Raw genomic sequence first — 25,813 nt, 5'->3', positions numbered from 1 at the left:
CTGTAAGGTCCATATTGTTTAAATAAGGCTTGGAAACAAGGTATCTGTTAATATGCTTCTATATATGATATGTTTAGAGTATGCAAAAATATTTGCATGATCTGATATTGATTGTTCTGATGGTATAATTTGATTTGCTATGTCTGTATATATAATGTGTGATTATGTTGATTTGTATTTCTAAATCTGCTATATGACCATGCATGTGACGTTATGGAAAAATTGATTTGTTTATGTTGTATTTATGATACGTTTGTTCTACTAAAGTATGGAATGTCATGCCTTCTGATATCTGATATTGTACGGCTACATGTTTTACATGTTTTTCATTCTGATTCAGTACATGCATGTCATGTCACATTGTATGGGGTTTGGGATAATATGTAAAAGAAGGGTTTCTAGCAATTTAATGATCTGCATTATCTAGTGATTTATCTGCATTTCTGTCAGGCAGCTTGTCTGTAATTATGGTGGTTCGACCACATATGTTTAATTTGGTAGCTCGGTTGCAATATATTGGTTTGACCACATATATTTGATCTGGCAGTTTTAACTGCAACCTCTGATGGCATTGACCACAACTATTCTGTTGGATGAGTTCTACGGAACTCTATTTTGGTGTGTAGTAGAATTGGGTAGGAAGTTTTTTGAAAAATCTGCATTATGATTTTTTGAATAATACGGCATTGCATAATCATGCATTCTCAGTTCTGTTTAATTGTTTGCTATGAAATTTTCTGTGATTCTCTAATTTGTATATTGTATTGTGTGCGATCTCAGTTTGAGCTTTAGTTATACACTGAGTTTTATAGCTCACCATTTTGTTTTATATCTGACTTTTTAGGTAAACTGTGAGTTTAGGAACGGATGGCATGTCGTAGCTCGGATTGTTTCTCGATTAATAAAATAAGATACTTTATGTTTTTAATTATTTTGGATTGTAAATTTGTTTAGAATCATTTTTGGTTTTTGTTTTGTTTGTTAGTTTTTTAGTATTTCAACATGAAACTGCAAAACCACACGGGTTAACTATTTAAAATTCGGTTTTCAAAATTAAAACTCTAAAAAATTTTCACTGCAAATTTAAGTAACCTCTTAAGTGTTTTTCTAAAAATAAACAAATAGTTTGAACGTATGTTTGCCTTAAAGCTGGAAAAGATTTGCCAAATTTTACGTTTTAGAAACGCACTCTGAGTTTGATTAAAACAAAAGTTTTTAAACAAATTGATTTAATTCGTCAAAATTAGGTCATAACGTCTAGGCTGGGTTTGGGGTGTTACAAATACCCACCCTGATGGTAGAATTATCATTTTGCCCTTTTCTCCAACTTCACGATTTTTTCTCAAAACTCAATACTTATGCCAATCTAAGTTGTTAATTCTTATCTAACTCTCGGTATAAGTCCTTGAGCGGTGAGAATTACAATTTTCCCTTTTCTCGATGAAAATAGGAAAATTACAACTTAGTCTTTGTACTATTTGATTTTTTCAATTTAGTCCCAAAAGTAATTTCCATCTCACTTCTCATTCTAATCCATTCTACGTCAAATGATCCATAATAATTCTTATTCTCCATTTTTAGATTATTTGCACATAAGTCATCATACTCTTCAAAATTTACAATTTAGTTTTTTTTTTCAATTTTCACTTTTACAATTCTTCTCACATATCTCCATGTTCAATATCAAATTTCTTCCATAATTTTTTTCATCCAAGTTATTTCATACATTTTTTCATAAGTTTCTCAATTTTTAAACCTAAAATTATACCACGTTAAATTATGCCACGTATCATATTAAAATTTTCGAAGTGTTACAAATTAGGCATTGGAGTTTGGACTTGGGATTACCCTTCAATTTTGACTAGAGCAAAAAGTGTACGTGTGCAGAGTTATCCATGGGGGTTTTTATAAGTCCTTGGTGTATGCCTAGTAAAAATTGGGCAAGCGCTTGGATCTAATTGCTATACATTATCATATTTCTCAAAACGATGCATCCTTTGGCTTTGTAAACTTTAAGTAATCGAACCTTATTTTATTATCTTAACTTGATTTGAAATTTTTTTCAAATAGAGTCGAGTGAGATGAAATTAGAATCGAATCAAATATATTTATTTACGTTAAATTTTTTAAAAAAAATTACACTATAAATTTAACATTGGATCACTTATCTACAAGTAAAAAAAAATTAACATTGGAAATTTTACATGTATGGTATCCTTGCTTAGATAGTGAAGTTATATCGTAAAGAAAATCAATTACCAAAAATAATGGGATACATGTGATTTGTAATTTTCAACTAATAACATCATAGAATATACCAAAACCATCCAAAATAAAGCTAATATAAAAACCATCTGATCTGCTGATATTAACACAGTTCAGAGAAAACTCATAAAACAATACATATGACAACCATTCAGTTGAATGGTTTGTGGCAGGCTAAATTAAGGGAAAAAAAACCAATAATGTGTAAAAGAAAATGAATTTTTGAACGAATCAAGAATACTACCAAAAAAATCAGAATAATGTAAACTACAAAACACAGTAATTTTACTCGTATATATATATATATTATATAAAAGAAGTTGAAATTCTAGATTCAACTAGAGAAAAGTGGAACATTTCAATTTCTACTGTAAAACAAGGAGGGGAAAACCCCACTTCCACATAGGGAAAAAAAATCAAAATCACCAAAGAAAAAAACAACAAAGAAGTTACTCCCATTTAAAGTTTTTTCTTTTTCATTGTTTTGATTCTATGTTTGAAAGCCCATGCACGTAAAAACTTGTATAAATCCAACTGAATGCCCCCGACTGAATGCCCCGTAACAAGCATATGTTCCCTTTATAGTTAAACCGCATGGTCAAAGCCTTGAAGTCCTAAGTAATGCTTCCCAAGGATAGGAGCCACTGCACTCCCAAAACCATATTACACCCCTTAACTGGTAGAACAAAAAATTCTGTTGAGAAACTCAGCCCTTGGGCCTCTCAGTGCACTTCCCAGCACAACCTTTGGGTGAACACATTACCCCTATTAGCCACCATGACCTTCAATTTACGTTCTTGACTGAAGGATATGGCAAGCCATCTCACCAACCTTGCACTTATGAAATTGTGCGTACTTCCTGAGTCAACCAGAATAATACGTGAGCAGTTCCCACAGATGCTGCCACCTTCATCGTATGGTTACCTTGGGACCATCGGATAGCATGGAGCGAAAGTATAGGATCTTGGACCATCGTTTCGGTTGGAGAACCCTCCGATTGATCTAAATCCTCGTGGGACTCCTCCCATTCCCTATCCGATTTTGATTCCAATAGAAACTGATATAGCTAAGACCTAACACATTTATGGCCCGCGCTAAATTTGGAACCACACCAAAAGCACAGTCCCTTCGTCATCCTATCATCAATCTCTACGACTGTTAATGTTCTTTTAAACTTCCTGGATGAACCTATTGCCGTGACTGATTTGTGAGTTGCACTCGGGCCGGTAGAGTTACTACTACTATGAGTTCCCCATGGGGGTAGTTTATGGCTTTAAAGTCTGAGAAACGACAGTTGTATGAGTGGAGGATTTTTAAGTTGTAGGACCCCCTGTCAAGAACAACCTCCTAGGAGATTGTTGTAATATACCCTCCACTTGATGTGCTACTTGAAATCCTTCCACCAAAGTTTTCGGCTTAAACAACTATAGGTATTGCCCGATTTTAGCTTTAAGTTGTTGGTAAATATGCTCAAGGCATATGGTTTGGGTAGCTGCAATTGATTCAACAAGCTAACAAAAGTTTCATGATATTGGTCCACCGACCCATGTTGCTTCAATGACACCAAGTCGGACATGGGGTTCCGAAAATAACTCGATGCAAAGCGCTCCCACAGGCTCTGGGCATATGTCTCCCAAACCAACATGTGGAAGCCTCCTTGCCTCTGGGTATAAGGTGCCAGTTGAGAGCCTTGCTCTCCAAGTGTAACATTACCGTTCGGACCCTAGCGTTGGAAGGGATCCCCTCAGCCTCAAAATATTGTTCGAGTTTATCCCACCAACCCCTAAAATCGGACCCGTCAAAACGTGGACATTTCAACTTGTGTGACTTGGGGAAATGTTCATTGACATGAGACCTCAAACTGACATCAACATTGGGCAAAAAGGAAGGAGTGTCCTTCGAAGGCGAATTAAAAGACGGTTCCTAGGCGAGAACCTGGTTGGTAGCACGCCTAAAATCCCCTTCCCTTTATCACTCGACTATCCCGCAGGAACGAGAACAGATGACCATCCACCAACAGCGGAAGCAAATGGTCGACCCAAATACAATTCCAACAAACTCTACATTTCTGACTTGATCTCCCCCCGTAACCTATCTTTCAAGTCCCACAACTCCAGCTTAAGTTCCCCTTTGAACTCTATCCTTAATTCCTTCAACCCATCATTCAATTTTGCACTCCACTGTGAAACATCCTCCTACAGCTTTGCCACCGCCTGCTGCAGACCACCCACATCCTTTTGAAGCTGAGTAGAAACATCGTTGCCAGACATCGTAGATCGTCAACTCTGATACGTTGTTGTGTGTTGATCTTGGGTTGAGTTTTGCTTGAGAATTACAACACACTAACAGCAGAGAAACAACAACACAAGAAAAAAAATAAAGAAGAAGCAGAAAAGAAGCAGACAAGAGAAGAAACAGAGATGACATTTAAGAAAAGAGACACTAGTTTATTTTTCAAGCAGGTACCCCACAAACACCCATATCAGCCTATTTAACGAAGTCTTGGTGTCGTTACAACCCAAATAATCAGAACCACCTAAGTATTTACAACCAATAAGATCGGAGCCACCAAAACCATATGCTTTGACTTCCAAAACTCACCGTATTATTCTTAAAACATAAAGAAACAAAGCAACATGTCAATAGTGTAAATGAGCACGTGCCAATGTAGCATCATTGAAATGAAAATTGCAAAAGAAAAATGGCGGACCTCGAAACTCCGACGTCGAAGATAGTTTTCAAGTTAGATTTTACTTTTGCTTTTTCTTTTTTTCTCTCTCATATGCCTCCTTTAAAATGGAAATCAAACTGTCTAAAATCTTCTTTCCTGATTGCAGTTTATGCAGCAGCAGCAGCAATTACAACCTCAAGGCTCATATCAGCAGCAATTTCCACCACCAAATTCGACAGGGGAGGGATGGGAGACCGTAGACTGAAGACGGGTGAAGGGTGAAGGGTTTGCCTAAACTCAGAAAGCCTGGTGAACTGATGAAGAACTGAAGAACATTGGAGAGTTTGATTTAGATTTTAGAGATTTTAATTTGGGGGGTTTGATTTAGAATGGTAAGGATTTAGATTTTAGGGATTTTGGAATAGGAATAAGATTTGATTTTGGGAATGTAAAATAATTAGAGTAAATAATAATATAAATTTAAATTTTAAAATAATAATATAATATAATTTAATATTTAATTTATTTAAATTATTCAAATTTAAAAATTCGTCTCGAATTCAAAACAAAATTCAGTTGGATTAACTTGATACTAATAATTTGAAATTTAAATTTTTTATTTTTTTTTCGAATCTAATTTTATTTACATTTTCTAACCATTAAAAGTGTGGCAACTTTACCTTTTCGGTCAACGCTTTCTTGGTTATATCCGCTATAAAGAAGCAGGCTTGGCACTATCAATGGGCCCGATAATGCACTTTGGTATCTTTATATTCATATTAAATTTAAGTTAGCTTTTAGTATCATATTTTGTTGTCTTATTTTTCGTATCATTCGCCATGTTGAGTCTATTTTGCTGCCAATAAATACCTCTTTAGCTGACGACGAATGAACCTTTTATCATTTAATGACTTGCATTGAAGAATCCGTAATTTCATTTAATTAGCTTAAATTATTATTATCGTTAATTGATTTCAAATTTCTTGAAAATATTTTTTAAGGTTTCAACCTCTTCTACGCAAGGAAGGAGGCTGAAACAATAAAAATACAATAATTTCTACTCTTTATTGGAGGATTCATATAGGGAGATTCTTTAACCCAAAAACATTATTAAGAAAACTTCATTGACAATTGATAAAGACCTAATAAACATTTTTACTTGTATTACATTCGAATAACCTCTTCATTAGGTACTAATTAAAAGGCAAATATTTATTTAAATACAATAAAAAATATTTAAAAAGTGAAATAATCCAGACTCATTTAATATTCTCTTTCTTGCATTATATTTATTCTTTTCTTTTTGACAATTTTTTATCGCATTATTTAACAGTCAGTGTTGAGGAATTTTCTGGACAAACCACAGCTGGAAAATAGTAATAACAATAATAATAAATACATAGCTTTGTGACAGTTTAACTTGGGGAAACACCAAAAATTACATAACAAAATAATGAGATTTTTCATCCCCGTTGACTAACAAAAAAAAAAAGCAAATTTATTACTACAAATAATAGCAGCATAGAATATGCATGAACAAGAAGCAAGAAATTAGAAAAGGCGGCAAGGAACCCCTAATCTAAAAAGAAGGGAAAGAGGGAATGTTTAAGTGAGTTTACGCCAAATATAACCTTTAGTTGCCGTCAAACATTTGACCCTTGGAAACACAAATCCTGTCCTTGGAGGCTTCCCACCAACAAGTGAGTTCTCGTAGATTTCTTTGCATTCTTGCACCACCTGTTGTTACCCATCCACATTTTCACCAATCATTCCAAAGCCTTACTATTTCTTAAAAATTTACTCGCAAGTATATTCAAGTAAATAGCATTTGCAGAAGAATAAGACGTTACTAGACAAGACCAGCAGTCGAAGCTTCTTTGTCTTTAATAGATCAAACAAGGCGATTTTATTTTTATGCAACTTCATGTAATTGCAATATATTAATCTAAACAAATAGATAAACCGGATTAAAGGGTGGCAATTACCTCCTTTGCATCTTTGCGTGGGATGCCTTCCCGCAGTGAAACAAGCTTCTCAACAACATCGGGCTGAAATTACAAAATTTTGAGATATTTACTTAGAAATGCAACATGAATACATCCTTTTAGGACAAGTACCAGAATAGCAAGCATCTTATTATATACTTAATGTTTACCGGGCAGTCAGGTTGATGCTCAAGAATATTTGAATAAATTAGTGTGAATGTGTCAAGACTCTCAGCTGAAGCAAGGTCTCTTAGATCACTCAATATCCGGATTCTGCTTTCAACTTTCTGCAGTAAGCGAGAAAAGCAGGATGAAGAAAGACCTAACAGAAACCATTTCATAGAAATTTATCCAATAACTGACCCAAAAGGTAAAAGGAATGTAGAAGAACTGAAGACGTTATATAGGTTGATTGCTTTGAGAGAATGCCTGAATTAAGAAGCATCACTTACTGAGACACTAATATACTCCCTGAAGAAATCCATAAGAACCTCCTCATCTAGTCTCATCCGTTCAATAGTTTCCTCCTTGATGTAGTTTTTCTATGGCCATGATGAAAAGGAATAGATGTTACAGAGGATAAAAGCATGCATTTAACCGCTAGAAAGTGAAAACAACACAGAAATGTTTCCTTATATTCAAATAAAATATAATAATCAAACCTGTGTTAAAAGATGATCAACATAGACAATTGCTGTTTCCTCTAAGCATGCTTCAACAAATCTTCTGAAAGATCGCTCTTCAATATACCTTAGTAGCAAAGCATTAAATCAGTAAAACAATACACAGTAAAATTAAAAAATCATGGAGGTTATTACATACTGAATCTTCAGCACCTACTGCTGAATATGAAGCGCTATATGATAAAAGAAAATTGGAGGATTAAATTTCCAGATGCATGTCCTTTACAGATCCAATATGGAACATTTATTGCTTGTGTGGCTTATGAAGGAAAGAATTAAAATGTTACTGATACCCAAGATTAGGTAAAGATAACTTACATCTTAACATCTGTAAAATAATCACCAAATGTTGCAACGAGGTACTCGGTAACCTGCCCTTCACACCACTCTGAAAAACCACAAGTTAAAAGACCCAAATCAATGCTTTGATTAAGCAACTTTCTTTCCCCAGTATGTTTGGAACAAAAAATAAGCAGTCTGAATACAGCTTCTCTTTCCCTCCTCCTCACTCAAATAGGTGCTCAACCCGGTACATTGAAAAAAAAGGTTATTGCATGAATAAGCTTCTATTTTTACCAACATAAAGATTCTCTTTCAACAACCTGAATGTCACATGTAAAACTGAAAATAAATCCCCTTAAATGTTAGGAAACCAGTGCAACACGGTTTTGTTAAGGATAAATTGGGATATAGATTATTGTTTTAAATTTTTTTAAGAAAATCATAAATCTTTTTGTTTAAAGTTCATAGACTTGAAAGTATTGTCTGGAAGAATCTAGGATCTAGCATTCAGAATCTTAACAAATCCTAGATTTGAGAAGGAAGAAATTTTTGCTTGGATAGATGTGGCAAATACATAGCTCAAAAGATAATTTCAAATCTTAGATTTGGACCTCTTAAGCTCCAAGTGAATTTGACTCAGACATAAATCCAGCTTTCCAAAACATTCTCTAAAATGAATTTAATTTTAAGACCAAATCCAATTTTACAACCCTCCAAATTCAGGCATCTAAACAGACCATAATATGATATGCCTCTTGGCATGCATTCCAAAAAAGTTCTGTTCAAAATTGAAATTCTATAAGATTTGAATGAAACCTTTTGGGGGGCATAATCTGTGCATACTACATTGTAAGAGAGTGTACAACCTAGACTCTCATGTTTGGTGTCTAGATTAGATGGTTTACAAACAATATAACCTAACAGTACCAAAGACTACTCAAAGAATGAGGAAACAGAAGAGAACAAAGAGAAACCACCTAAACTGTCGGCTTTATGTAATAGTACAAGTTATTAGCAAATAGAGGTCAATCCAATTTAAGAAAATACAAGTCCACTTTCCACATAAATTGATCAATTCCGTTCAAGTAATAGACCTAGAATTGTCCAAATCAGATGCAAAATGGATTGGATGGCACCACATAAGATAGATTATCCTCAATTCATAAGAATCACAGAAAGTTTCTATGGAAGATACTATCCATGCAGTACTGGTAGAAGACAATATCCTAAAGCATGGAAATTACAAAAAAAAAAAGAAGCAAAATGAAATCAAAGTGCCACATTAAGTATTGTGGGAGTGCTTATTGATCAACAATGCAACCAAAGGAAACTTGCTACAAACTTCAGGTTTAAATTCTACAAAATATTTCTCCAATTGGCTCGTACTAACACTTTCAGATTTTGAAATAGGAAAAATATCGTCCAATTTAGGGGCAAATTCCAATACAAGACCACGGTTGGCCAAAAAGAAAAAAATAAAAGCATGTTTGCGTGAAAGGGGAGACTGAAAATGCTATATATATTATGTCAGAAATTGCAAGATAAAAAAGTCAAAGAACCAAATATTAGAATAATGCATATGGTAATAACATATTCCAGGGAGGGGACTAAAAGTATACTTTTAACTCTTCATTCTCCTTCAATTACTCTTATGTGATACATATTCGAAAGATATGGATGGAGGCCCAATGGTCCAAATGTAAGAAAAAACTTGCATAATTTAGAAGATATATATCTGACACTCACCCTAGCCAAGTTAACATAACTAAAAAAATAGTAACTGTTCCTCTAGTGTGCACATTTGTAGAAGCATGATTATTCATTCTTAAATTGCACCAAGCAAGTGAAGCAATAGCAGATATTTGAACCATTTAAGAGAGTAAAGGTTCAACATTGTATTTGACATGTAAGATCAAGAGAAGAAAAAGTGAATTACAAGAATAAAAAATTACTGTACCTGTATGATAAAGTTTTACAAGCAACTCTTGCACTCCAGGATCCTCAAAGATTACATTAACAGTTTGGCGTACTGCTTCCTATTAACAATGCAGAAACTGTATTTTCATTCTTTTGGGATAGTAGAACTACTATCACACTAAAGCTATTTGAGATTATACAGTATGTAATATACAGAAAATATTCAGCCTAGATGCAATCAACAAGGGAAAAAAGATTTGAATTGAGGAAATTCCATCCTGGATTAGCTATTTGTTGACCTGTCCATGGGCTGGAGCAAGCCGCAGCCAGAATCTTATTTTCTTTGCTCAGGCCCATTTCTGGCACAGGTAACCCGAAAGTCCGAATTTACTATTCATTGAATATTAAAAGTTAAAAATATTAAAAATATCAATATTTATGTATTTTTAGAATTGAACTTAAATAAAAAATGTTTTTTAATTAATAAATAGTAATTCGGACTGAACAGAATTTAAATGTATCTTCTCCAAGCAGGGGCTAGGCCTACCTAGCCAGCGACCAGCCCCAGCCCTCAGACAAGTCTAGTTACAAGATTAAAATCCCCCATACCCCAAATCAAAATAAATAAATAAAACAGGAAATGTTCAACCAAAGCCACAAACCATTATCAGTCCGTATGTGTCCCAACTGATTTTGATTCAGCTCTCTAACATATGAACAGACACATGGAACAAACGAATCAACTAGCAAAGAGCTTACGGTGACTAACAAGACGAACATTATTAAAAAAACTTTAGCAATTATATGTTCCAGGAAATTAGTTGTAATATAAAGGCATTTTCGAACTTTACGGAATAAATAATAAGTACAAAACAGGATCAAGCCCAAAATACCTCAACAAGTTCAAACAGATCAAAACTAAATTTCACCTTAAATCCAAAAGAAAAGAAATGATAAAAGGGTCGCAAGGGGATAAAATGGTACAATTTTGAGCATACCTTTGCAACCTCCAAGAAACCTTTGCACGTGTCTTCAAAATTTACCTGTACAGAAGGCTAGGATATTGGATTTCAAAACAGCACAATGAAGGATAGTAACATTTAATAGATCATGTCCACTCATGTGTGCCTACACATGAAATAGGCAAGGATATAGGAAGGCTAAACATGAGCACAAACTTCTTTCAAGAGAACAAGAGAATAGAAGAACACGAGCACAACACAGTCATGGAAATTGAAATATTTAATGTAGATAATATATGTACAAGGAACTTTCTAAAGCAACAGTTAGTGCAAATTGAGAAAATTTGACTAACTCTATCCCATCATTTGCAATTGCAGTCAAAATAATAGCAAGAAAGAAAACAAAACCTGGTCAGCATAGTTTTGTGGAAGAGCCTCTATAATGCTGTTACTTAACTCCAGTGCAAGGTCATAGCAGCGCAAATTGTTGTTAATCTGGGAAGGGTATAGTGGAATACAACCCCAAGGGTAAATAAGTTCAGCAAACAGTAAGACCAAAATGACATGGCCACAAACTTAATTATCCTGAGAAAAATGAGAAATAGAGACAAACTAATCCCCCAGAATATCTACAAACCATTGCACATAGAGGTTCCAGACCAATATCAGAAGCAGGTTCTTCAAGTCTCTGCTTTTCAGCAGCTTGAAAATCAATCATGACCTGAAAAAGAATCATATAATACATGTCCAATTCAATAAAAGAATAAGACCTCATAGGTATATTTGAAAACCTATAAAATGTGGCAAGGAAAAACAATGATGAAGATAGATTGAGTGATGAGAACATCAAAAGAAAATAAGCTCAATCAAAGTCAATTATCTCAAGTAAACCTTGTAAAAGCTGGAAATTGGAAAAAATGTAATATGCTCCCATCTAAACTTAGTACCTGAGGAATAGGTTGACGGGAGAATAAATTTGGGCACTCCTTTACAATTAAGATTAGAGACATTTTAAAAACATTGAAGGATGGCCCAAGCTGTACTAGCATAGAAATACAGCCATGAAAAGGAAAAAGAACACAACAATGTTGATTATATAATATTTATATTAGAAACTAACTCTGACAAATGTTCCAAAACATTTTGTTATATCCCCGGCAATTCCAACAGAATCCCCCAAGTCAAGAAGCATGGTATCTTTGTCAGATTCCACTAACTTGCCTGAATTATTGCCAAAGCAATCCTGTAAAGCATGGCATCAGTGCTATTATCCCTAACAATTTGTACTTGCTCCCCAAGTATCCTGAATAAATCAACTGCAGCAGGAGTATATAGCTTTCCCTCTTCCGTCTTCTTTGGTGGTTGGACCTTGTCAGCCTCCAAGATGTTTAAATACCATTTCTAGAAAAAGAATAACGAAATGATAAATAGAAAAGATCTAAGCTACAGTTTAAATTTCCCATACAGTAACCATGATTAATAGGGTTGTATATTGTTACCCTTGTTGTGGCTCGCATTCTCTCGACATATGAATTCATGAGAGGATCCATGGCACCACTCTCAGAACACACTTGAGCAAGAGTCTCATCAACACCAAGCCCGATTAAACTTTCTTGGTATTCAACTACCCACCCAGTTACCTACATGCAAGCATTAATACCCATAAACGACTAAAGTTACATGAGTTAAAACAAGATAGAAATACAACACTGATACAAAGTTAAGAAAAAGGTTGTGCTGTAAGAAAATTAAATTAAAATGTTAAAAAATAAATGAAACTCGAAGACATCAAAATGAAAGTGATTAACTGACTTCTTAGGTCAAAGTTAATTCATCTCTATTATGAAATACAATACTTGAAGATATGCTTCTTTCCATGTTGCTCTGATGTTAGTTTTCGGTCTTATGGTCAACTACAGTGACGGATAAATCAGGAGATACTTGTCGTAAAAAATATTCGCTTTCGCAAAACTTAGCCCAGTAGCTAATTCTTCTCATAGGAGAGACACACTTAAATGTCAAGCTGTACACACTTTCAGATTCAGTTGATCTTTATTATGGATATTCATTCCACCAAATACAGGGTTAGAATCGTCAGCAATTATAAACTGATGATAATGTGCATACTGCACAGGTCAAGATCCTCAATGAGCAAAGTTACAAAAATGCAAAGTAATTTGGGTGTCATATTTGAAAACCATGGAAGATTCTGGAGAGTACCTTTAATATCTCAATGTTTGTCAGTTCATTGGCTCTGTCACTAAGCAATCTAAGCATTTGAATAAATCTCTCTGTATACAGATTTACCATGAGGTGGAATATTTCATATCTGCCAGAAAGGAAGATAGCATCAGACATAGAACAATTCCTAGAAGATTTCCAAGTGCAAAGCACACTGCCATACTAATCCCACACACCAAATTCAGGTCACATACAGCCACAATTTATCAAAACTATAGCAGCAGCATGAACAAACTCGGTGGACAACCTTTTAAAACAGCTGGAATTATGCCATTGGCTGTTGGTAGTACAAAGATGGGAGAGGGCTATCCCATTGAGAATAAAAAAGCATACTTCAACTATAAATCAAAATAATTAAATATATTTATCTCATATACAGTCTAATTTACGCAGATAATGTATTTGAATTGAATTAGCGTGCCTACACAATCCTTAGAACAAGAAGACAACTTAAGCTAGCAATGAAGCCAGAATTTTTGTTTTTGGGGGGAAGGGGTGGAGTTAAATTATAAAATTTTAAAAGGGTCAAATTACAATTTTATCATTGTATATGCTTATTATTTTAGAAATTTTAAAGGGATTGAACTAAAATTTTATCATCTGGAGGGGGCCAAAGTATAATTTTACCATTAAACTAACTTATAATTTTAGAAATGTAAAAAGGACTAGAATGATATTTTTCCATTTTTGGGGGGTCAGGGCATGCCCCCCCGTCACACCGTCCCTGACTTAAGCTTGCATGAGTAGATTGTGATTGATAATAATAGTAACTACTAGTAATAATAACAAGAGTGTGTAAAAACCCAACAGTAAAGCACAAGTTTTCTCAGCTTGAAAAGTGAAGCAGAAAAGGAATGTAAATTAGTCAAAAGCCACAGTAGCATTTATAAGAATTCCCTAGTGGTAAAAATTGACTAGTGATAACATAGCAAATGAAACTAGGACTTTGAGGTACTGCATTTGACTAGAAAGCTTGGCATAATTCAAACATACCTGCATGCATGGACATATTAATATTAAGTAATACAAGATAAACATGCATGCGGACTCACAATCTTACTGATAGAAACACGTACACGTACATACAAATGCACTTCTGCATCTTTGATAATTAGCTCTTCAAATGATTTCAACCAGAAGTCTATATAACCACCACAGAATAAGTGCATAGAGGCACAAGGCATAAGCTTAAATTTCAACTTCCTTTATCACCTAGGAGTTAGTGCAGATCAAATAGTGTAATTTTAAAACTGACTCAACATCAACCCTAATTCAGAAATAACAAATAACAATTTATGCAAGCAGCAAGAATCCCATTAGCTAAAACAGAGAACAAGAAGATGGAACAAATAACATGGTCAATATCAAGTTCCAAAAATCAGCAAATAGAATGTTTAACACCGAACTTCAACATGCTTATACCTAGTTCATATATCTCTGGTGGTGAAACCCACTGATGCTTACACCATGTTCAATTTATTCTAGCTGTCCCTTTAATGGTAAATCCACCCAATTACTACAATTTACAAGCTATTCATATGTAAAAGCTAATCTGTTTAGTATGCTTCTTTGAAAATTATAAAAGTTTCATTGAAATAATTTGTAAAATAGGTAGTTATATGATCAAAACTATTTGTCTACACTGGTTATATTGAGAATTTCACCCAGTTTCCCTTTTATCTTGTCCATGAGTTGCCAACTTGTTAAAGGAAACAGACAATAATGAAACCAGAACTTATAATAGAATAACCAGGCCTAGGAGGACAAAGCTTCAACCCTCCATTGTACATTTGCTTGAACTAAAGTTTTCTGGGTCACTTATCAATTATTGAGGATTAGAACTTAGACAATACCATATGCTCCATCCAAAAGAAACTGTGGATTTACCAGACCTCAGTCAAAGGGTCAAGTTTTCAAACATACAAAGCAGGTCATATTTACATATGAAGATAATGGGATGACAATAAAGCAAACTCAAGGCAAAAGACCAAATTGTTCCATCAAGAGCATAATGAAATTGCAAAAAGGATATCAAAGAAAAAATCTCATCAGAAATGTAAACATGGAATCTAGAATGAGGGGGATACATAGTCTAATTGCTCGACGTCAAACCAAATGAACTCAGAAAAAGAAGCAGGTCTGTAGCAAGACAAACCTTGGAGGAAAACACGGAGCTACGTAATCATAAATATCTCCAAGCTCTTCTCCAAGCTAATTATCAAAAAAAAAAAAAAATCACACCTATCAAATACAAAAGCAATTTTATCTAAAGAAAAGGTCAGAACTAAAAGAAAAAAACTAAAAAATGCTACAAGCAAAAACTATTAGCAATCAAACTTGAGCTCCCATGATACACACACACACGTGTATGTATGTATGTATGCAAGTGTAGAGGATATGAAATGAAAAACTATCATGATAGGCTACAGAAGTCAATGTTGAAAGTGCAGCAAGAGATGAAGTGTCATGAGCGTTTCACAAAGAATATTTGCTATATGCTCATCAAGATATTAATACCATATTAACCCAGAACAAGAAACCTCTAGACTATAACTTAAACGACAGGCACAGAAAGATGACTTAGATAAATGTGTTTTTAAAGTCCCAAAATGGCAATTTAGCCAAAATTGCAATTATACTATGTAGACCTAGAATTTAATTTTAAAAAAGAAAAAAAAACATGCGAGTTTCTTAACAAAAATATGATAAGCCGACAATTGTAGAAACCCCTTATATCATAGGCTTAGTATGATTTGATTTTTCTAAAGGAAGTAATAATTCCTCTTTGCAACTACTTAAATCATTATATCATCTCTAATCTTTCCCATTAGATGGAATGATTTACATTAAGTAATTTATGTATTATATTGTGGACTAGGGCTGGGTAATATAAAACTTTGCTGTGTGTCAGAACTTTGCAAATCATGCTGCTATCAATTATCTTTCAGCTAAATTGAAGCATGATTGTGAATTCCATGTAAAACCTTTATTAAGCTTCTTCTAGGTTTATTTTTCTAACAATGTTTTAGTTTTTATCACTGAGTTGAAGTGTTTAAATAATTTCTATGCAGAACAGCAACCAATGTACTAAATTACCATATGCGAGCCATTTTGAAGTCCCTTGAGTAAGAATCAGACACAAAGTTAGAAACCAATATAGTGATCAGTTGAGCATACCGTTTTAACTTCCTCCAGAGCTGCTTTTAGGTCCTCGTAGACAAGCTGGGGTAAAAAATACCATTAGAATCATATGAAAAGTTAAGAAGGATTCAATATACCATCCTCATGTACTAAGTTGATTATTACGAAAAGTACCTCTGTCAAAAGGTGGTTGAACCGCTCTTCAACTGTCTTCCTTATTTGCTCATAGCATTTATCCTTGTAGCCTTTCCCCTGAACCTTCAACTTTTGCTGTGCTAAATTTTTAGAAGAAGCTGAAGACTTGGTAGATTTTCTACATTGTCATAAAGGATAACTTTAACATATAATTATTAATTGATCATTCAAAAGCATTAACAATAGTTTGCAAATAAAATATGTGGCAGTAAACAATCACACCAGATACATACTTGCCAGCTCTTCGAGGGTTTGCAATAGCTGCCATTGCTTCATCACCCTCGGCCTCAGCTGCCTCCTCAGCAAGTTGTTGATCAAGAATTTCTTGCATTTCGACAACTCTAGCAGGGAAGTCCAAGAAACTTATTAGAGAGAAGAGGTCAAAAAGTTAAATACAACTACTCTTTATCATACCAACCCAACCACAAAAAACCAAGTATCATTACCAGGCATTACAGAGAAAAAGTACAAGCAGAAACCTATATACCTCAATATAAAAAATGCTTAAATTTTCAAACTTATCCTAGGACCTTGAAAATACATGGCAGCAAAATAGAAATATTTTAAAAGCTTATTAACAGCATACCTCAAAGCACGAACCAGGGTTTGTGGACTGCAAAATAGGTAAAGGTTGTAAAAGTGAGAATAAAAAAATAAAACAAATTGTTAACCTATTTAAGGTTGAATATGCTAACAATTGTAAAAGCAACTCTAAGAAAAAATAGCACAGGGGATAATTATTACAAAGCAATCAATCCAGGCAGAGGAATAAATGCCCTGATTCCCAGGGGAGAATCATTGTGATAAAATCAGATGCATGAAAAAACAAGTAAAGAAATCCATTATTTGCTTCTTTCTAATATTCTGTGCTGTAGGTAAAGAAATTCCATCCCTAGTCATGGCAGCACTTCTACCATAAGCTTCACTAAAAAAAGCTTAGAAAAAGCTTTTACCAAAATATCTAACGATTTACCAATATTTCTAAGGATTTATCAATATTGACTTTACCAATATTTCTAACAGCTTATAAGTGCAATTTAAGAAGGAGCGGTAAATGCAAATAATAATAATATATAATGGACAGTTGCAATTTTGGAAATTCAAGAGGTTGCTTTTCTGGACCAAAAGCTTGATCTTAAATCAAGGGGCATCATTTACAAGACACCTTTCACCAGCTAGAGACTTTACTTAAGCCAGGAAGCTTTTAGAGAGTAGAAGTCCCTTCTTTCAAACTGAATATAAAATTTTCAACACCATTTCCCCATCACTGAAGCAGGAACTTTTTTTTTTTTTTTATATATTTTTTATAAGACATATAGTTAGATGACTAGAATTATTAATTATCAGTTTAAATCTAGGGTTAGGATTAGAACTTTATTTGCAAGAAAGCTTATTATAAATTAGCTGCAAAATATTTACAGGCACAACATTAACATTCTCATTTTTTTCTTTGAAATAATAAAGAGAAACTAGAGGCTTTATGACCCTATGTTTTCTAGAGTTCCACCTTTCTTACTCATTCGTCCAACCATTATTCTATTGATTTACTGTAGTTTTCCTTAAAACCACATCAAGTTTGGTATTAGAGCCTAATTGGATCCTAGGGTTTAAATTAGGTTCGCTTTTAAACCATGGCCAAAAGTGGTAGAGATTGAGGATAAGGAAATTGGGATCAAGAAACAAAATTAATTGTGATGCAATGTGCGATTGAAGAATTGTCATGTGCAATTTTTACTTGATTGCAACAAGAACAAGTGGGAACCCATATGGAGATTCTAGAAGGTTTCCACAACTAGTTTGACGTGCCATAAGGTAGTCTTGTTAATGAATTTGATTTTAGTAAGGAAGAAAACCCCTTACATGATACTAGACCCACAAACCTTGCGGTACAAGGTGGATTGGAGGATCAAATGGTGCATGCCCTTGAATTAAATGGAGGAGTAATTAATGTTGAAGTTGCTAATTTTCTTATCTAGATGCATGTGGAAGAGCAAGACCATGATCTATTGGATCCTATTTATAATGAGTGATGTGCATCCATTTGAAGAAGTCTTTCATTGTTTATAGAATGATAGCCACATCCTGGAAAGAAAGGGAGGATTGGAGGTGAGTCGAAAATTTTTTGGATATCCCAAGGGGCACAACTTCAGCGAATGATTTTGGAGTACAAAGAAATTGATTTAGTTTCTACAATCGAAACGAACTTTACCAAGAAAAAAAATCAAAATTGCACTCAAGAAAAAGCACAAAAACTAACAACGATGTAAAGAATCTTTCGAAGAAAACTACCCGCAATCAACATGAAAGTAGACATTTTGAAAGTTGTTGAAAATCGAGTTCTAGCTACTTCTAGAGAAAATCAATTGCTAATGGATTAAATTCATGAGAAACATATGAATGAGGACCTTTTGCTAATGATTTGGGATCCATATGTGAACATAGTATCTATTTTTAATGATTATTTTCCTCAGCGTCCATATGTAAACATAGAGTTAGATGATAATAAGTATATTGGTGAACTACTGGCAAAAATCAAGGCAGCTAAGGATCGAAGTAAATGGGAGATATTACATTGCAAACTCATATTTAAGAGGTTATTTTGAGAGTCTGATTAAGCTCTAAAGGATCCAATGTTTGTACAACTTACCAATTTTCAATTACAACATGATTCCACCATGGGCAACTATCCTGTTGGAAGAGGTGATGCTATGCAATTGTCTGCATTAGAGATCTTGGCTTACATTGGATTTGTTGGTATCCTTAAATCATGCATTGATTGGAATACTCTCCTAGAAAGATTCATTCCTAGACAAATTGTAATTACTCAGGCGTGACGAGAGTGGGAATTGAATATTCTTTCTTGTTACCATTCAATGGAAAATCTCACAAAAGATTTAGCTAATACTCGAAACCAAAATTAGCATCTCTAACTATCATGTCCCAATGAAAAGGTACCAACAGGTGTTATCAGCTAAATTGAGATCTTTTTTTATGTCAAACTCAAGTGGGGCCTCTCAATCATCTATTAGTTGATTTTGAGTTCTTTGCTTAACATTCTATAATATCCCATATTTAGTTATTATGTTAAGCCCATATGTGTTGTTCTTGTGTAGACCAATTTGTTTCAATTGAAAAACCAATCCTAAAGATGAAATGGAAGTCATTAAAGGTGTTATGCCGCAAGGATTTAGTTTGGGTTCACAAGGCCCTTATATTTAGGTCTCTTTAGAAACTGGTTTTGGATTGAATGCTTAAAAGGCACAAACTAACAATCAAGTTTCATGATCAAATTTAATGCTCAAAGCTTTTCAATCAAATTTAATACTCAAATAAGGGGGTTTTTATAGTTTGGTGAAACACTTAGGAAAACAATCTACGGATTTAGAATATTTAGAAAAATGTTCAAACTAGAAAGAAGATATGTTACATGCATATTTATTAGAAAAGGAGATGTAGATTGAAAAGGCGTAGAAAAAATGCAAAAGAGAGGGGAGATCTTTATGACCATGTTGATTGATGTTATGATAATATTAGAACCTTAAGATTTATTGTGCATAATTCTAGGGACTAATTAGCATTAATTTAGATACCTTTCCTTCATTGTATATCTAGGTACTAGTATAAATATGTTATGTAGCATAATGTATACACACAAGAAATTATTTCAGAAAACCCTTTTCTCTCTACTCTCTTCTTTTCTTCTTTTTCAAAGCTGATTACAGCTAAAGCAGTGACAGCAAGGCTGTCTTCTTTCTTCCTCTTTCTCTCTCCCTCGATTTCACAACGACAAGCTTTATAGCTAGAGTTCTCAGCTTAGATCTTCCTTCCAATGGATAAAAAATTCTCAATTGAAAATTTATCATCCCTAAAGCAAAAAATTACACATCTTTCCAATAGGGCTGAGCAAAAAAACCAAGAAAATTGAAAATTGATTTGAACCACAGTGTTTGGTTCACTTTCAGTTTGGTTAGTACTTAAACCTATGCAGTTCAGTTTTCAGTTCACTAGATAAAAAAACTTCTATTATCTGTATCAAATCAATTTTTTTATTTACTTAATTTATAATTAGTTTTTATTTTTTATAATTTTATAATATAAAAATAAATATTTTATATAAAAATTATTGAAAATAAATTTAAAAAAGTACATAGAAATTTGTTTTTTAAACTTCTTAAAAAACGATGAACTGAACTTATCCAAACTGTTGGAATTCAATTCAATTCGATTACCTTGATATTTGGTTTGGTTTATTAAAAAACAGAATACTATAGGGTAATCACAATTTTTATTCCAAAACCAACCTGAACCGAACCATATCACCCCTACTTTTCAAGCATATTCATCCTTAGATCATTGCTAAAATTCCATTAAAAAGTTAAGGTAAACTACCTTAAAGTAGTCATTAGAATGAATATTTCTGTAAATATACTGAACACCGAAATAAAAAGAGAAAAATGTTACTGTCATGAAAGTGTGTGCTTAAGATACTGACAAGAATCATAAGATTGATAATTTCAAGAAATTTAAAAATGCTTTGAGAATAGTGCACATAGATTGCAGTAGACAGGAACCCCTTATTAGGGGGATCTTAATGAAGTGTGATGGCAAAAACATATTATGATTTAGGCACAATATTCAAACAAACTAGTTTCAAATATCCTCAAATTCCTATGTGCATACCTTTCTTTTGAGAGTTTGTAGAAATTGGAAATATGACCCCATAATGTTTTCTCAAATGTTTCCCAGGTTCGATCAACGTCTTCAAAATATTCTCTGGACACAACCAATGTTAAGATTCCAATAAAAATAAGTCAAAAAATCTTATACTATAGAATGAAGCAAAAGAAATATGACAAACGTGAGACCAAAGCTACAAACATTTTTTATAATCTATGACTACCATCATCATATGAGAGTTCCTATATTACATTGTTTTAAGTCCATTCTTGCATCAAGCAGGATCAAGTCACACGATTTAAGCCCATTAAGAGCAAATCTGAGTTGAACAGCCTCTTGTACAGGTGAACCTAAGAAACATTTGTTTGAATTGGCTAAAATCAAAAGGAAATGGAACCGTTTCCAATGCATACCACCAAATATCCAGACTGGCTTGTGAAACATTGCAATTGCCACTTCAGACAGTGGTGTAGGCAGAAAAAATTCAGTCATCATAAATCGCATCTCATCATTACAAACTCTCATTATGTAAACACTATAATTTTATATGTTTTATTATCAAAAAGAACTTCTACATTAATTTCAAAAATTTTAAATCCAGAAAAGAAGGTAAGTTATCTTATTACTTCAAAAAAAGAAAAGCTCCTATATTAAGATGCAATCTCATGTCTTTGCTATAATAATCCATGAATTTTTACAAGTCTGAGATGGTTTTGCTCTTACCCTTTTTCATTTGCCTTTCACTTATAAAAGCAAAAGGTAATAGATCTGTTTACATACAAAGTAAATATTTTTATAAAGATAAAATATATTAATCTTTGTATTAATACATTAAAATGCATGATGTAGTTTTGTATAGAGCAATTATATTTGAATGTGTATCACATTTTAAAGTTTAATTAGATACCCTAATCTAGCCATATTCAGAAAAAAATCCCAAAATAATCAATTTACAGATTCTTAGTAAATTAAATTGAATAGTTAAAGATATTTATTTTAGAACAAAAAGTCCTAAAATGTTATAAATGATGCATTTTTATATTTTCCAACATGAATATGGAATACTCATTGTTCAACAAAATATACATATCAAACAATTTATTTTCTTTTAAAATAAAAAATGGGATCCCAAGCAATGCCGTGTAATTTTCATAGTTTTACTTATTTGATATCCTCCATTCAAGTTTTTGTTTAATTTCAGTCTTTAATATAAAGGGAGGGGGGCGGGGGGGGACACTATACCACATATTAATTTTTCAAAACCTGAGAATTGACCCCAGTCAAGCATATATCACTTTGTCAATGATTGCAGAGATATTATTCTTTCTTGACATATTTTACAAATTTGTCAAACTAACAACAACCATCTAAAACGATAAGGCATACAATAGAAAGAAATTAATGTCTAATACATGGACAAATATTTCCACATCAATTTTCCAGTAATCATGTCGGCATTGCTATAATTATCATATATTTTACATGACAAAATTGAAGGAGATGCACACCTTAACCTGCCGACCTCCTCTTTATGAGATGCCACAGCTGCTAAAGCAAATCGCCGCTTCCCATCAAGTGCAGTTAACCTCTGAGAAATAAAGGATGAAAAGAGAAATAGAGCACCAATACACAATTTCTCAAACATTTAAACTCATTGAGCCCCCAACTTGCTGTGATTATTTAGAAAAAAACTATACCTCATAAGTATTGACAAGTTCTTTATCATCACTCAAAGAATCTCGAGCCTCAGAAGCTTCAACTGAAATGGACATCATACCCTCAACATCCTACAATAAATCAATATATCAAAAACACTGCTACAACATAAGAAAATTTAATACATTGAAAAGCACTAAAGCCACATAACCACAGCTTTACACTAGACAAAAGTAAGTTTCCACATAAAACTTGACAATAAAACTTATATATAACTAACAAACTTCTTTTTTCCAATAACATTACCATCAGTCTTTCCAAGAGTTAGTCCAAGCCTTGAAAGGCATTCTAGTTGGGACCAACAATTAAAAAGGCTGCAACCCTTAAATGTTAAACAAAAAATTTTAGGCATGCTACAAAAAAGGATGTATGCCCTTCCACGGGTGTGTACTCAAAGAGTAATCAACTAATTATGATTTGTTTCTCTTCATGATTGTTTAATCTGATCAAGAGAAAGTGAGAAACACCACTGATCATGGTTTTCAAATTATAAGATACTGAAAGCTCACCTTGAGCGTTGTATTTAAGTTGTTCCTGACATTGCTAAGAAGCTTTATCTGATCATGATTTTCAATTAAGTTTTGGCACTCTTGACATAACCTGATAAACAAGGTAATCCATATATTTGAAAATTTTCAAGAAAAATCAAGAGAATAAACATTGATAGCATCTAACAATGTAATAGTATCGAACATACTTTTCAATAGATATAAAGTTTTCACGCAGCTGGCTTATTGTTTTCTGAGATGAGTTAAGCGATTCGAGTCCCGCTTGGGCCTGCTCAACCTGCAGTGGGTAATATTTTTCCATGCAAAAACCATTAAAAATAATAATAGGAGCTTCCTTAGCTCCATATATGTAATCAAGTAATCTTTGGTTTTGCTTTTGCTACTTGCTTTTTGCTTGCAAATAATATTCAAAATCTATAGCTAGTTCTTTGCTCATTTTTTATCAATTAAAAAAACATCGAAATCAAGTAGCTAAAGCAATAATAACCAAACGGAACCTGTGATCAGTAAAACGAAGATAAAAATCGTTAAGTTAGATACCTGCTCTGCAACCATTGTACTAAGTTGTGCGTCATTTGCCTGACAATTAATAGAGGGGAAAAAAGAAGTTGGCCCAATTTAATTTCAACGCAATTGAAAGCCTCAATTGTGAAAAGATTAAAAGAAAAAGAGGGAGTGCGTTACCTGTTGACGGGTAATATAATCAGCTTTGATGGTAGAAATGGATTGTAAAAGCTCAGGAAGAGGAAGTATCTTCGCCACCTCACGAACTGCCGCTTCCTTGGCTTCCACGCCCAGATCCTCGACCATCATCTTTACCTGATTCACAAAGCTTATTCTCCAAACAACAATTTGAGGAACTGAAGCGAATCTAGAATACGCAGAATTGTGTTTCCGTGGAATGCGAATTTTCAGAGCATTTATTTTTTATTTATTTTATTCATTTGATTATTTTTGCCATATATAGAGATAGATGGGGAGTGGGAGATCTCCCGCACACAAATGTGGATTTTACTTTTCCTCGCCTCCAAATCCTCTCTTAAGCCCAGACCCGGTCTCAATCGGGTCAAATTTTGAATCACGTGGTTTTTCCGACCCAATGAGAATAAAGGGTTAAAAGAAAATGGTTAAAATCTTTCATAAGTCCCTGTATTCTGTAAATTTATAATTTAGTCCTTAAAATTTCTAGGAATTTAGTTGCTCTATTTTTCATATTCTAAAATTTAAGTCCAATTGTTAACATTGTTAAAATTATTTTGTTAAATTCAGGATCATTACACTATTATTTTTTTAGCTATATTATTACCAAGTGAAATTTTTTTTATTTCAAAATGTCACACCAATCAATTTAACAAATAATAATAATAATATTAACAATTGAATTTAAAATTTGAAATCTTAAAAGTAATGAGACTATATTCCTAAAAATAAAAGCATAGTTACTAAATTTCAAATTTGGGAAGAGTACAGAACTTATAGCATATTTTAACCAAAGAAAATTTCCATTGAAAATTATATTCATCGAAAATTCTAGCTTAAGCTAAAAAAATTGTAAAAGAAAGCTCACAAAACATTTGGGTTATTGTTATTCATTAGATATAGGACCCAAAAATCTCAACCACTAAAAACTAAACAAAATAGTTAAAACCGAGAATACCCAATTGTAAGTTAATCAAAACATAGCTTTCATCATTCCTTCATTAGAAAACTTCACTAAAAGAAGGGAACTCTCCCTTTGCTAAACCCCCATCTCCTATTCGCTTCAAATTAGCTCCCAAATAAGTACAATTTTTCTAAAATTTCGAACTTTTTCAATGTCTCAAACATCTCTCATGTAGATTTGTGTAGGTTGAAAAGAAATGAAACCTAGCTACCTGAGTCAATTTGACCAGGCTTGGCTCAAGCACAAAACTCCATCAAGCTTAACCTTTTAATATGCTAATTTATTGAGCTTTGATGAAACTCAGCCTAAGCAAATTATTCATAATTCTAACTCAAGGGTTCTTTCGTAATTTTTAGGGAAGTTTTTTTTTTAAGATTTCCAAGAGAAGGAAAATTTGTGCATATAAATAAATTTTTTGTCTTTGTGTTTTTGGTTAATCACTTGGATGAATGACGATGTTAGGTGGCTTTTGTTCCTTACTATTTTTTGTGTTTTTTAATATGGCCTTTTTTATTCGCAGTATATCAAGTTCTATTCTTTGTGAAGATTTTGTGCTTAAGAGTGAAAATCTATTAGTTGATACTTGTTTTAGCTTGATAAGCTAAGTATTTTGGTATTTTCTGAATGGCTTGTTTAGTAGCTAGAATATCTTTTTTTTTAAAAGAACTACATGTGGTTGAATTTTGTTTTTTGACTACTTAAGTCACTAATGGGAGAAAGGAATAACAATTATAAATCATGATTTGTAGAGTTGGTCGGCACATCAAATGTAGAAGTTGCTAAAAACTAGCCTTACCAATCAACACTGCAATTTGCAACTAGTATTCTCTAGATTCAGCAACAGTAAACAAATAATCCTATTCGACAAGGGACAAGAAGTTAGCTGTAAATTTTTTTCATCTAGGT

The 25,813-nt window shown here is 33.3% G+C and overlaps 1 protein-coding gene and 2 long non-coding RNA genes across 3 annotated transcripts; 1 reads left to right on the top strand and 2 right to left on the bottom strand.

The window, feature by feature from the left end:
• Nucleotides 1-2,604: 2,604 nt before the first annotated feature.
• On the bottom strand, nucleotides 2,605-5,115 carry LOC107914446 (uncharacterized). Its single transcript, XR_001688856.2, has 2 exons — nucleotides 4,976-5,115; nucleotides 2,605-4,607 (listed from the first exon to the last, which is right to left on the bottom strand). It is a non-coding gene; the product is annotated as an uncharacterized lncRNA (long non-coding RNA).
• LOC107914447 (uncharacterized) lies at nucleotides 4,603-5,457 on the top strand. Its single transcript, XR_001688857.2, has 2 exons — nucleotides 4,603-5,007; nucleotides 5,103-5,457. It is a non-coding gene; the product is annotated as an uncharacterized lncRNA (long non-coding RNA).
• Nucleotides 5,458-6,303: 846 nt separating this feature from the next.
• LOC107914448 (exocyst complex component SEC6) lies at nucleotides 6,304-24,257 on the bottom strand. Its single transcript, XM_041102118.1, has 25 exons — nucleotides 23,929-24,257; nucleotides 23,785-23,823; nucleotides 23,433-23,521; nucleotides 23,245-23,335; nucleotides 22,717-22,806; nucleotides 22,528-22,607; nucleotides 21,023-21,115; nucleotides 16,929-16,955; nucleotides 16,576-16,683; nucleotides 16,322-16,460; nucleotides 16,184-16,228; nucleotides 15,162-15,217; nucleotides 12,986-13,094; nucleotides 12,265-12,405; nucleotides 11,987-12,166; nucleotides 11,403-11,486; nucleotides 11,174-11,260; nucleotides 10,802-10,846; nucleotides 9,844-9,922; nucleotides 7,923-7,992; nucleotides 7,584-7,671; nucleotides 7,374-7,463; nucleotides 7,092-7,208; nucleotides 6,922-6,984; nucleotides 6,304-6,673 (listed from the first exon to the last, which is right to left on the bottom strand). Exons 1-25 carry the CDS (start codon nucleotides 24,055-24,057, stop codon nucleotides 6,542-6,544), a joined length of 2,271 nt encoding a protein of 756 aa, XP_040958052.1. The 5' UTR covers nucleotides 24,058-24,257; the 3' UTR covers nucleotides 6,304-6,541.
• Nucleotides 24,258-25,813: the final 1,556 nt, after the last annotated feature.

Source organism: Gossypium hirsutum, chromosome D10 (genome assembly GCF_007990345.1).
Source record: "Gossypium hirsutum isolate 1008001.06 chromosome D10, Gossypium_hirsutum_v2.1, whole genome shotgun sequence".
Lineage (NCBI taxonomy): Eukaryota > Viridiplantae > Streptophyta > Magnoliopsida > Malvales > Malvaceae > Gossypium > Gossypium hirsutum.
This window is presented reverse-complemented; position numbering and strand designations above follow the sequence as displayed.

Excerpts from the sequence above, each read along its gene's own strand:
- LOC107914448 (XM_041102118.1), bottom strand. The coding sequence starts at position 24,057 with ATGATGGTCGAGGATCTGGGCGTGGAAGCCAAGGAAGCGGCAGTTCGT. Across the intron at positions 15,218-16,183 it reads CTCTGGAGGAAGTTAAAACG|CTTGGAGAAGAGCTTGGAGA; the intron begins GTATGCTCAACT and ends TTTGATAATTAG. Across the intron at positions 11,487-11,986 it reads TTGCTTTGGCAATAATTCAG|GTCATGATTGATTTTCAAGC; the intron begins GCAAGTTAGTGG and ends ATTCTTTTTCAG.